Source organism: Pavona decussata, unplaced genomic scaffold (genome assembly GCF_977016875.1).
Source record: "Pavona decussata unplaced genomic scaffold, jaPavDecu1.1 SCAFFOLD_178, whole genome shotgun sequence".
Classification (NCBI taxonomy): domain Eukaryota; kingdom Metazoa; phylum Cnidaria; class Anthozoa; order Scleractinia; family Agariciidae; genus Pavona; species Pavona decussata.
In genome coordinates this window covers 390,518-403,175 of record NW_028145588.1, presented here as the reverse complement: position 1 = coordinate 403,175, position 12,658 = coordinate 390,518, and the positions used below count along the sequence as shown (strand labels likewise).

Sequence of the window (12,658 nt, the reverse complement as noted above, 5' to 3'; positions counted from 1 at the left end):
ATGATGTAGGGATTAAGAGTAACATAAATACCAAACAAGGAAATTATCACTGCATACATGATGTAACACATTTTCACTTTGTTTCATAATGCAGTTACCCTTCCCGGGTGAGATGTAACCTGATTCAGACAGGCTTTGTACACTTTGTTTTGGTTTTAATCCAAAAGCAACGAAATGTGGAAATATGGCCACTGTCATGAGGTTGGTAAACATCTCAGTTGTCAACACCTCATGTCCCATTACACAGTCATGATAAATCAAAATCATGGAATATAAAAAATCACCAAACAAGTACATGATTCTCATTTGAAATTTCAAATGACTGCCTGTAAGACCAAAATGGGATCTATACCAAATGCAAACAATGCAATCAAACAGAATTCAAGATGATAATAATGTTAAAGCATGGGAGCATTTTTTTTCTTAACCAAACAAAGCAAATGGGGATTTGGTTACCTGAATGTCACAAACTACAGTTTTTGTCATTTTTGTTATATGGACAAAACTGAAAAGACAACACGAGGCAAACTGATAAACACTCCACATAACTGAATTTATTGTTAGGAAAATAAATATTACTGTAAACTCTAAAGGTGGACACCTCTCTAAAACAGAAAATGGTGGTACCCAGCTAGATTTTTTTTTTTGATAAAGTTCGTAACTAAGTTCTCTAGAAGGTGGCAAACACTCAGGCAGCCAGCAATAAATTTGTGGGTCCCAGAGGACCCAGAGCTGTCCAACATAGTGTTGACATTATTTGCAGTTATCCGAATGGCTTTTGGTTTTAAAAGCTTATATAAATTATATGTTTAAAAATCTGTATCTTAAAACGATTGCACTGAATGTTGCTGAATAGCAGAACTGAATAAAACTGGAAAAAAATGTAATGACACTTAATTAATATTGTCAAAAAGCTTCATTATATTAGTAAATGCTGATTTAGACAGTACAGCTTTTGCTTACGACTGTCGCATGCGATTTCTAGAGTGCGCGCTGCTCTCGCTGTGCAAAAAATCAAACACCACAACTCTCGTCATTCAACATTGCCCATAACTTCGATTGTTGTAGGATTTGAAAACATGTTTTAAAATCTTAGGACATTTTTTGTGATGTACATGACAGTCGTAAGCAGGTTGTAGGTTTGATTTACATGAAAACAATTCGTTTTGTAGGCCAGTTGTAAGCTTGTCGCATGCGACAAAGTCGTACCGTGAAAATCGCCCTTAAGAGTCCCCGTTTTTAATCCATTACATCATCCACATCGAAATCCCAAATGCTTGAGCATACTCTTTTTTTGTAAGAATCTATTTCATAAGAATATCAAGGCTGAAATTTGCAAAATTTGAAGAATATTTTAAGAATAAACCCAAGGCTGAAATTTTGAAAAGAATATATTTTTTGTGTTGAAAATTTGTAAATACAATGTTCACAATTATATGTTTTTAACTAAACTACAAAATTCTTCTTTTCCCTAAACGGCAGAACTAACCAATAAAACGATAAAAAAATCTACACCAGCGAAATTTTCAATGCTAATGACAGTTTGATGAACGCTACAGGTATTAGTACACTTATACATTCATTTGATACCCCAATACATTCTAAAACGGAAATGTCACACGCTATAATCTAAGAATATTCACAAGAATATATTCAGCCTAACATCGGCAGAAAAATAAGAATATTCAGCCTGGGCCGGAAAAACAATACTCTTATACAAAAAGAAAAGAGTGTAATTTCTTCTTCGATCGTCTTCGACCTCATCTGGATGAATCTGCAAATCGTAACAACAACAATGGGTAAAGCAACACGTTAACTATTTATTAGATTTTCTAAGCAGACAGTACACTTTTTATGACTTTCAATGATTCTTACCTGGAATTCCAAACTAGATTTTAGCCAGATTTTCACTTTATCAGGCTGTATCAAGCAAACGCGTGCTCAGCTGTGGTAAACAACAGTCATTCGCCGCTCCAAAAGAGATCCAGGGAAACTCACACGTCCAAACACACATTTCAGCTTAAGAAAAGGTAAACTAAACACTGTGAGTACGGAACTATACTCGGTATCGACGAAATACGAATATAACATCTTTGATTTCCGAACATTGACGCTTGCCGCGCTTGTTCCTCCATCGAGTCCATTTTGAAATGAGGAGATCATGTGACATCGACAATTTGATAATATAGTTGGAAGCGATGCATTGTGGGCTATGTGGTTTGTCCTCCTTTCTAGAGAAGTGAGGGCGAGGTACCAGGATGAAGAGAGGGGAGGGGTGGTGCTGCTTTCATTAAGTGCAGTATTTACGGGCAAAAACAGGGTACAGAGCATGTACTTGGCAAATGGGCTTTGTGATCCAATGTCCATTAGAGATACTAGAGGGGTGAGGGAGGTGTGTGATCTGGGCTGTTTTCATTGAGTGAAGAGTCTGTTTCATTACTTGCAAAAACAGGGTATGTTAACTGTACTACATGTAAACAGATATGTACTTGGCAAGTTATTGTACATGTATGTATGTACATGGATACAAGTGGTTCAGTGGGGTGGGTTGGGGAGTGAATTTAAGTTCATCTTTCATAGTGTCAAGGGTATGTTCAAGTACACTATTGTTCTTGGCAGATAAGTACAAAGAGAGGGTCTTGGGACGAGGGGTGGGGGTGGCAGGAGTATTTATTTATTTACTTTTCCAAAACAAACAAACAAGACAAAGGTATGAAGTGTCTACTTGGCAAGGGGACATGGTCATTTTGTTTGTCAACTTCTAAATCAAAATTGGTGACATATAAATTCATTGGTCTCATTTCTTGTGTGTTATAGTACCTGTGTTAATGGCAGACTTGTGGAAGAGAAAACCTTGCTAAAGCACGGTGACCGTATTCTCTGGGGAAACAATCATTATTTCAGAATTAATTGCCCACGTCTTCCAGGTTTGTGGATAAAGCTGTATGTTTTTTTTTATTACTGTACACCCCTGAAGGCATGTGATTATTAAGTGTAAAATGTGTGGCTACTGGCATATTTATGTTTTGCTATTATACAATGTACATGTACATGTTTCATACAGGGAGTGAACAGCAAGTGGAACAACCAGTTGATTTCCAGTTTGCACAGACAGAGCTCATGATGAATGAGATTAGTTCAGGTACATGTAACACCATTATATTTATTGTTATAGTTATTTGTTTTAGTTTCATCAGGTCCAATTTGATAGATAGGTAGAGAGAGATAGACAGATAAAAATATTGTCAACCATATATTAGTGCAGTTTGAAATCAAAATCCAGATCCATCCAACAGTTTTGAATAAACAAGGAAAAAGGTGAGTCCGAGAATAGAAATCATCGCAGAACCAAGTTTTGGTTTATGCAAGATTTAATGAAGAAATGTTTTTGTTGCCGGCTGAGCTTGCCAAAGAGGCGAGAAATGAAGTTCTCACACACTGAATGGGAGGCTGGGTACGATCCATCGCGCGCGAGTCAGGATATCAGATGTCACATTCAGTCATGTGATACACTAACTGCCTAGCACAGCAGTATTGTCTTAATACAAATCAATGACAGTTTTATCACAGATGATGAAAAGTAAAAGTTTCATATTTTAACTAGCTAAAAATGTAAGATACATGTAGAACTGAATGTATGTTGATGTGAATTCACATTAATGTCAATATATTGTTTAAACGTATTATTTTTCATTGATTCTGTAGAAACATATGGTTAGTCTTGGCCTTCCAACACATGCACACACAACTGTATATTATTTTCGTTTTGCCTTTTTATAATTAATTGTAATATAAAGGTTATGTTTCTGCATGTTCTTGTTTTTAATCTATCATACAGGACCTCTTAAAGATTCTGTGAAGGCCTTAGAAGAACAATACAAAGCTGAAAAGCAAGGTAATTAAAAAAAATGTGTGTTTGTTTACTATACATTCAAATCATGTAACACCCTGTCGTGTTCAGTGTTTTTTTTTTTTTTTGGGAGGGGGGTGCTTATGAGAAGAAAATGCTTTGCTTGCCATCCTTTTTGATTGTGACGTCAAAATTGAAGTTATTGTCTTTTACATGTATGCATGTTTAGTTTAGTGACTGCTGAAATGTTAACAAGATCACATTTTGATGCTGGTGTTTATCTGCATTTTTGTCTTGTTCTTAAAAGTAAAATCTATTTTAATAATTAAATAGCTTAAAAAAAACTGAAAAAAAAAATCCCTCAAGCTTACAAAGTGTGTTGCTTTTAGAAGTACATGAGATGTACACATGGCATCAAAGGATATTATAATAGTTAATTAAAATATGAAAGTTTAGAGGTAGAGATACATGTACACACAATGACTTCAGGCATTTTATGAGACTTCATCCAGGGAGAGCCATTTATATAATTAATGTGATTATCGCAGTGGAAAAAAAAATAGTGTGTGCTTGAAATCCTAACCCCCTAAATCCCAAAGAGGTATGGACACTACAGTTCACTTTAAATTTCTCTCTGTCAATTGTTCTCAGGAGCTTTAGACAAGCAGCGTCAAATGTATGAAGAAAAAATTGAAGAATTAAGAAACCAAATGGGCCCGCGGCAGATTATGGAACGTGCGTCAAGTATTGGCTCATTCAGTTCAGGATATGGTTCATCTAGAGTATCATGGTGTGAGGACAGGTTAGAATCTGCAGCTGTACATGTTGTGTATTGTTCCAAGGTTTCAATAAGTTTTTAAGCAGATGGCAAAAACTGCAAAGTAGGCGGCTAATGGAAGTTCAATTTTACTCTAATTTTATTAATTTTGGAGAAAGTAGGCAGCGAATTTAGGTCAATTTGCTTAATATAGATGGCGAATTCCACTGGTTGCCAGCTCTTATAGAAACCCCTGATTGTTAGAATTCAAGTTCAACTTTTCAACAATTGAAAAGCTTGAAAAAACAAAGCAATAATATTATTGTTTTTTTCAAAAGCTGTCATGAGTTCCAGTTCAATTTTCAACTTTCCTTTCAAAGCTGCCTTTAACAGCTTCTTATGAGAAGATACAGTGTAAGAGGGAGTGGAAACGAATGTTTAGTTTGGCCACCCTGAAGAGCGTACATGTATGTTAGCTACCCCTTCCCCTCCCCCCTCAGAAACAATCCTCTCCAGGCGCTCTAACGAAGGGCTTAAGCTTGAAACGTCAGCACTCAAATCTTTTCACAGTGGCCAAATTACCTTTATTTGTCAACTGTTGATAAAACCAACATTCTCTTGTTGGAAGGTAATGCCAGAAATTTTTTTGAAAAAAAAAAATCGATATTATAACTTGACCAAACATATGTGGATCACCAAGATGACATATTTTGATTTTCAAGCAAATTCTTGTAATCAGTACCATTACAGAATACTGTATTCTACGGTGAGGAGATTTTGCAAGGTGATGCAGCTGTAAAGTATCACAATCTGGTGATCTTTTTTTTAATGTTAGTGTACGTTGCAGTTTGACTTAATCTGTTTCTCAAGATTTTTATTCCTTTTTTCTTGTTTACTAGCAGGGAAAACTTGATCCAGTTTGAACGAAAACCCTTGGTACTGAAAGAAGAGGTCATTAAAGCCAATGCTCTTGTGAGGTAAATAATTATTAATTGTAAATTATTAATGACAAAGCTTTTTTCAGATATTTTTTGTATGAGTTACTATACACCAACAAAGATACTTAAATTGTAGTTAAATCGTTACATGTATGTTTCACACAAAAAAGATGAAAAATAAAAACACAAAAGAGAAAAAAAAAATCATGTGTTTGCAAAGCCCATTTTTGTCTAGTACACAGATACGTGTACTACCTTGCCAACTTGATACTTGCCTACCTTGTTCTTGCACTGAACAACGTTCGCATGCACCTTTCTTTAATCAGCGTCTTTCTTTTGTTGTCTTTAGAGAAGCAAACCAGTTAAGTGAAGAGATGGGAAAGGAAACTGAGTTTGCAGTGACCCTGCAGGTACAGAGCTCTACATTCACTTCTGAAAGGATGCATGTTTAAACAGATTATTAAAAAAACTGAAAGGACAATAGGTTTGGTTTGAATGGTCATACATGTACATTGGGTTTTTATCCAAACTGCAAGGTACCTTGTACAGCATAATAAACAGCACCACAGGAACGTACTGCCCAGCAACTTTCATTTGAATAGCCACATTTTAGGATTTCATCCACAGACTAAAAAGGGAGAACCATCTTGTACAGCATAATAAACAGCATCACAGGAAAGTACTGCTCAGTAGCTTTTATTTGAATGGTCACACTTTAGGATTTCATCCACTGATTCAAATGGAGAAACCTCCTGTAAGACATATACCGGTAATACACATTTGGTAAGCGTTTTAAGAGGTTGTTTATTTGTACAAGATAACAACTTATCAAACAAATTTCTTTCTGAATCAGATACCAACTTCAAGTTTGAGCTTTGGCCGAAGCAGGTCTGGCTTCAGCAGTGAGGTCGCTATTGTAGTCAAGCACAAATCCAAGGGAACGCAAAGTGAGTTTCTTGCACAGTCCTGTCACGTTTAGTGGTAAGCTGTGAATTCGCAGAAATGAGAATAGGAGAAATTAAAGGATGGGAGTTGATGAGGTATTTAAAAGAAGCTTTGCAAAGAACACCTCTACTCGCCAAAAATTTGTTAAAATTTCGCGGCTTCAGTGGATTTGGGCTTTTTTTTTTTTGCTAAGTCCTGATTTTTTCACGTTTGTGCCGGTTCCTGCAGTTTAGAACTGTGTTCATCATGCGAGATTTTTATGGAGAAAATAGGAAGGCTTTAGTTTAAATATTTGCTGTCAGGATTAACCAACCGTACTCTGTAACTTTGTTCCAATGACAGTTTAGTGTTGAACAAGAAAGCGATAAGGGGCTCTTATTTCAGTACTATAAGGCCCGAACGTTTCCTTAGCAATTTAATGTGCTTAAAACTAACAGCTACTGTACGAATCCGAGCTTATGAGCCTTGTAGAGAGGGAATGCTTGTAATATGGTAAATGGTAAATAAGCCCTCGAAGCTTCGCTTCTTGGGTTTATATTTCTGTTAATCACTTCTTTGAAAACTAGTGTGCACCAATTGCGCAATCAATAATTAATTCATTTTTAAAGTGGTTGTTTTTTTGTTTTTGTTTTCAGTTTGGTCGCTAGAGAAACTAAATAACAAGATCTATGATATGAGGGACTTGTACAATCAGTGTGTGGAAGAAAACATCCCATTCTCCGAGACAGTACGTAGCGTCTCACCCACTCACCATCCATGTATTTAACGTTAATAGGAAAAAAAATATTTATTTGCTTAATTAAATCTTCATGATGTTCTCATATGAAATTCCAAAAAAAAATCCTTGTCAATTTTCTTCCCGACGTTTGACGCGTATAAAATTGTCAAATTTCCCTTTCAGTTGGGTACAATACCGCGCAAGATAGGAGACTGGAGATAATAGGACTGTGACGTCAATACAGGAACGCTAGTCACGTGATTTCTCCATTCCTCAGTTGTTTTACGTGTGCAGAGGAAGAAAACTGTGTGGACAAAAATATGAACGGAAAGAAAAATTGAGGATTTTTTTTCGATTTTCATAGGAGAACATCATTGACATTTGATCAAACAAATAAAAAAATTCTGTTGTATGCTGTACACTTAAAATAAAAAGCCCATCATTTATGGAATTTATGTATATAGTTATTCAGTTTCTAGCTTTCTGTTTTTGTTTTTGTTTTTTTTCCTGTTTTCCTTTGTCAGCTCGTTAAGTTTTAACGTACATTTTCTTGGCAGGATGAAAACTTAGACCTGTTCTTTGAGGTTGAATGTCACACGCTGATCGGAGTTGCTAACGTGTTCCTTGAATGTTTGTTACATGACGTGAATCACGAGTATGCTGCGCCAATTATCAGCCAACAAGGAGAGGTAAGAATGGAGAGTTTGTATCGCTAAATACTTTAGCTTTGAATGGTTACACTTAAGGATTTCATCCACAGACTTGAAACTTAGAACCACCCTGTACAGCATAATAAACAGCACCACAGGAAAGTACTGCTCAGTAGCTTTCATTTGAATGGTCACACTTTAGGATTTCATCCACAGGCTCAAAAGTTAGAACCACCTTGTACAGCGTAATAAACGGCACCACAAGAAAGTACTGCTCAGTAGCTTTCATTTGAAAGGTCACACTTCAGAATTTCATCCACAGGCTCAAAAGTTAGAACCACCTTGTACAGTATAATGAACGGCACCACAAGAAAGTCCTGCTCAGTAGCTTTCATTTGAATAGTCACTCTTTAGGATTTCATCCACAGACCTAAATGCTAGAAGCACTTTGTACAGCAAATAATCAACACCACAGGAAAGTACTGCTAAACATCTTTCATTTGAATCAGTGGTCACACTGTAGGATTTTGTCGACAGACTTTAAATTGAAAGTTTAAAAACAGTGTCACAGGAAAGTATTGTGCCGTAGCTTTCATTTCAATGGTCATCCACAAACACAACAACAGTGAGAACTACCTTGCAGGTAAACTAAACAGCACCAAGGACACTGCTTCTCAATAACTTTCACTGAAATGGTCACACTTAAGGATATCCTCCTCGTGTTTTAATTCAAGTTTTGCTTGGTCGATTTCCTTTGGATAGGAGTCATTTTAATAATGTAGAATTTCCAGGATTAATGACCTACACTTCGCCATTTTGAAGCAACCGCCTCTTTAATCCTTGTAGATAGGTTTTCTGAAAGCTTTGTTTGATTTTTGCCAGGTTTGCGGCCGGTTAAAGGTGGAAGTTTCGAGGTTGTCAGGTACTTTTCTCGTTTGTTTGTCATCATTAATTCCTTTGGACTTGTCTGAATTGAGGGCAAGTCAGAACTGGAAGCACAGAGAAGCAATGGACTCCCACTAACGGAATAGTGTATTACGTTACAAAGCTTGACTTTTTTCCTCACTTCATTGCATTAACTGTCAAAATTGTCGCTCGCTGATTGGCTTATAGCTATTGTCTATTTTAGTGCAGACAATAAAAATGACTTCAGAAGTAACGCGCGCGCTTTCTCAAGGGAGAAGAAGGCGAATTCCGTTCATTTTTTTTCACCTTGTTGTAGAAAAACTGACAAATAGACGGTAGTTTGCTTTGGTCTATGCTCTTATGGACAATGAAATGATGCCATAAAATGTTCAAAACTTGACAGTGAAACCAGCCGACTACAACTCGGGTTTTTGAACATTTTTATCAGTTAACGTTTTTTTAAGTGGATGAGGGTAGGTGAAGATTCTTCAAAATCCTGTGGAAAATTTTCTTCACCCATGTATTTGGATCGCTCATTTCATAGATCTTATTCCAGTATAAAAACTATTTTTCAATGTTTGCCACAGTTTGGAATCAAATGTGGTGACCCGAAAGCGTTGAATGCCTAATTCTTTCTTTTCTCTTCATTCGTAATCAAAGAAAAAGCTCAGAGAAAATTAAGGAAACAATCCAGAGACGAAGACAATGACGAAGACGAAGAAACCAGCGGAGATGAGGACGATATGTTAGTCATACATGACGAGGATGACGAAGATGATGGCGAACTTACCAAAGGTTCTTTGATGCACGTAGAAGTCAGAGTAATAGAGGCGTACGATCTCCCCCCGGCACTGTGTAATTACGTGTTTTGCCAGTACAAGTTTTGGAATGATGATAACACGATTGTTGTCCCTCCCATCAACGCTAGCATCTCCAACCCAGGACCGAAAACCAACACGATGATTTTTGAACACAGACAGGTAAGCTATATCGCTTACAGGGGTGAATTTAGCAGCCATTTCTTCAGTCTGACGTTGTTACGAAACGTCTACTTTTTATGGGTGAACCTTTCAGTTTATGTCATACAGGTTTATACAAATTTCCTCTTTCATTTTCTTTACAATTTTACTTCAGAATAATGATGTGTTGTACTTAAGAAATACGTTTAAACAGAGCTTTTGCCAAAATGGATAAGGAGGTAGTTTCTAAAGGAACTGTGGTGCTGTGTCGGTGGGGAGTAGAAACGAATGTTTGGTTTATCAACAGAGTTGATAACTAAAGGTAATTTGGCCACTGTGAAGAGATTTGAGTGCTGACGTTTCGAGCGTTAGCCCTTCTTCAGAGCGAATGAATTCTTTTGCCAAGTTTGAATAAGCGCATTTCACAAATCACCCACTTAGTAGCCGTTTCATTTGAATGGTCCAACTTTAGGATTTCATGGACGGAGTCGAAAAGTTAGAAACCCCTTTCTTTTCTTTATTATAATAAACATAGACTTTCTCAAAGTCGCTCGCCCGCTTCTCATTGAATAATCACGCTTCGCGCTCTCTAAGCTCGACTTGTAAGAAAGTCTATAACAAACAGTGCTACAGGAAATGACGAAATTTTAAGCTATGATAATCTTAGGTGATGTAACAAACAGTTTATCGTTGGTGATCATTTCCGATATTAATTCTCTCGGTCTGTTCGTTTGATTAAGCAATGATATTGTAAGGTGACTGAAGTTAAATGTTCGTCACTGTTGAGGCTTAAACGATTAAGCGAAAGTGTTGAGGGTTTTATGATTCGTACTGTGATTATACTAGTCTCCCTCGCAGCCGTTTTATGGGCTGTCACGCAACACGGGGAGCGTTGCGTGACAGCCCAAGAAACGGCTGCGAAGGAGACTTTGATTATACCGTATAATTCCTCATACTCTTTATGAACTGTTGCTTAGCGATTTGACATGGAGGTCACAGACGAGTTTGTGGAGTATGCTTCTGAGGGTTCGCTTGCTATTGAAGTCTGGGGCAACAGAATGAAAGGCTTTGATTCACAGAATAAAGTAATAGTCAACTGGAACGTGGAGCCCCAACAGAAAGGACTTCACGACAGGTATTGTTGTAGTCGATTTTTTGTTTCCTAGATTTTAATTGCGTTCGATGTAGAAAGAACGCACTCCTTATACACATTGGAGTCGAGATTGTGTGGGACAATCAACGAATGAATGGAACTTGGGACGCGCAACTGGCATCCCCCGCAGATTTTGCAGGGGCGGATGACATCATCACCTACTTGGCAAACGAGAGAGTCTGGGGTCGAGATCATCGAACGCACTCCCTTATCTTTGCTTCTTACTAGTATGTGACCTACATGTAAATACACCGAAAATCATTAAGGGTGGCAAAAATCGCTGTTCCACGTCATCATAAAAGGCGGATACAGTCCATTAGCTGTATGTTAGTAAAAATGCTCAAATATTTGACAAAGAACCTTTTCTCTAATTTGAAATTGCTCTTAGAGCACCGAGAAGAAAATATGAAAGGATTTCTCCGAGGAAAAATAAACTATTATCAGTTTTAGCGACTTTTCCAAAATTCACGGGAACTTCTTGAAAAACTAAGTTGCAATCCATTGCCATCGTAGCCATTCGTAGCTAAAGATAATTAATAGTAGTTTCTGTGCACTAGTAGGATTGTTAACAAAACATAGTTTTTTGGCTATTCATAGTGACACTAGAAATAATGACACTGCCGTGATACTGCTCCTTTAAAGTTTGCGAAAATCGTAATTCATACAATATACTGGTTTTTGTGTACTAGTGGTGTTATTGTTAACAAACTTGAACCATTATTTTGACGTTTCCATTGCTACAAATAGTTTTTTGGCCGTGCGAGGTGACACCAAAAATAGGCGACCCTGACCATTTGAGGCAAACAGCAAAGCTTTTCGTTTCAGATGGGGTGAATTACTGAGAAAGATGCACCTATGGGTGGAAATACTGGAGATAAATGACCAAGGTGTCTATGCACCAGTAGAACTTCACCTTCAAAAAGACAACTTAACTGGCGGGGTGTTCCAACTGCGACAAGGTCACTCGCGGAGAATTATGGTCCAGGTACAGCCAATACCTAGGGCGGGGTCACTTCCGGTGGTTTGTAACATGATATCTGCAGTGTATATTGGGAGCGTTTGTATGAGGACCAAGAATCAACAGCCATTGGACAGCTACCAGGAAAAGGATCTTTCAATGTGAGCTTGCAAATACATACCTCTTACTAACCTCGTTTTCTCGGTCCATACTCTATGTTGCGGACCGAGTTTTTTCCTATTGATTTATGGCCCAAGTGTCAAGTGCGCGGGCCATAAATCAACGGGAAAAACTAGGATCTGTAACTTACAGTACGGACCGAGAAAACGAGGTTAGTAAGAAATTTATTATATCTCTGAATTGCGCGCGGGAAAGGAAAAAGTCTCAACGTTAGCGGGCCGTATAGTGAAACACGGCCGTAACATTGACCAATAATATCTTGATACCAGATTCTAGTATCATGGAACGGCGGCATAAAAACAATGTCGACAGGCTCCCTTCCTTTCTTTCTCGCCTCCAGAGCGCCTCTCTTCGCTCTATACCCCACTGAGGAGCCTGTCCGTAGGCTAGTGGAGTCGATGCCCTGTCCGTTTTACTACCAGTTCTTATCAAATTAATTATACTTATATTTTTATTTCATTTGCCCAGTTTCACGTATTCGTCATCTGTAGCGTGTTGATGACTCCCTGTTCAATCCTCTATTCTCAGATTTTCTCTGCAACTGCTGAAATTGATCAAGATAATGCTAAAATAACCGTACTAAAACATATTATTTCTATTTTTCTTCCAACGGCGACAACAGCATCAAAACATTTTAAAATTAT

At 37.5% G+C, this 12,658-nt stretch overlaps 1 protein-coding gene and 1 long non-coding RNA gene across 8 annotated transcripts in view; one reads left to right on the top strand and one right to left on the bottom strand.

The window, feature by feature from the left end:
• The window catches only part of LOC146463362 (uncharacterized), a 403,676-nt gene that overhangs the window by 7,679 nt on the left and 383,339 nt on the right, over positions 1-12,658 (bottom strand). The window lies entirely within an intron of this gene.
• Positions 1-12,658, top strand: part of LOC146463380 (kinesin-like protein KIF13A) — a 54,538-nt gene that overhangs the window by 25,015 nt on the left and 16,865 nt on the right. For 4 of the 7 annotated variants that reach the window (XM_085084472.1, XM_085084469.1, XM_085084474.1 and 1 more), the window contains 13 exons: positions 2,818-2,927; positions 3,065-3,142; positions 3,839-3,895; positions 4,502-4,652; positions 5,507-5,584; positions 5,895-5,955; positions 6,399-6,492; positions 7,126-7,217; positions 7,766-7,897; positions 8,741-8,780; positions 9,425-9,744; positions 10,701-10,858; positions 11,702-11,995. In XM_085084472.1, coding sequence (XP_084940598.1) covers positions 2,818-2,927; positions 3,065-3,142; positions 3,839-3,895; positions 4,502-4,652; positions 5,507-5,584; positions 5,895-5,955; positions 6,399-6,492; positions 7,126-7,217; positions 7,766-7,897; positions 8,741-8,780; positions 9,425-9,744; positions 10,701-10,858; positions 11,702-11,995 — 1,665 coding nt within the window. The remainder of the gene's footprint in view (positions 1-2,817; positions 2,928-3,064; positions 3,143-3,838; positions 3,896-4,501; positions 4,653-5,506; positions 5,585-5,894; positions 5,956-6,398; positions 6,493-7,125; positions 7,218-7,765; positions 7,898-8,740; positions 8,781-9,424; positions 9,745-10,700; positions 10,859-11,701; positions 11,996-12,658) is intronic. The other 3 variants (XM_085084470.1, XM_085084471.1, XM_085084473.1) reach the window with 3 other exon arrangements.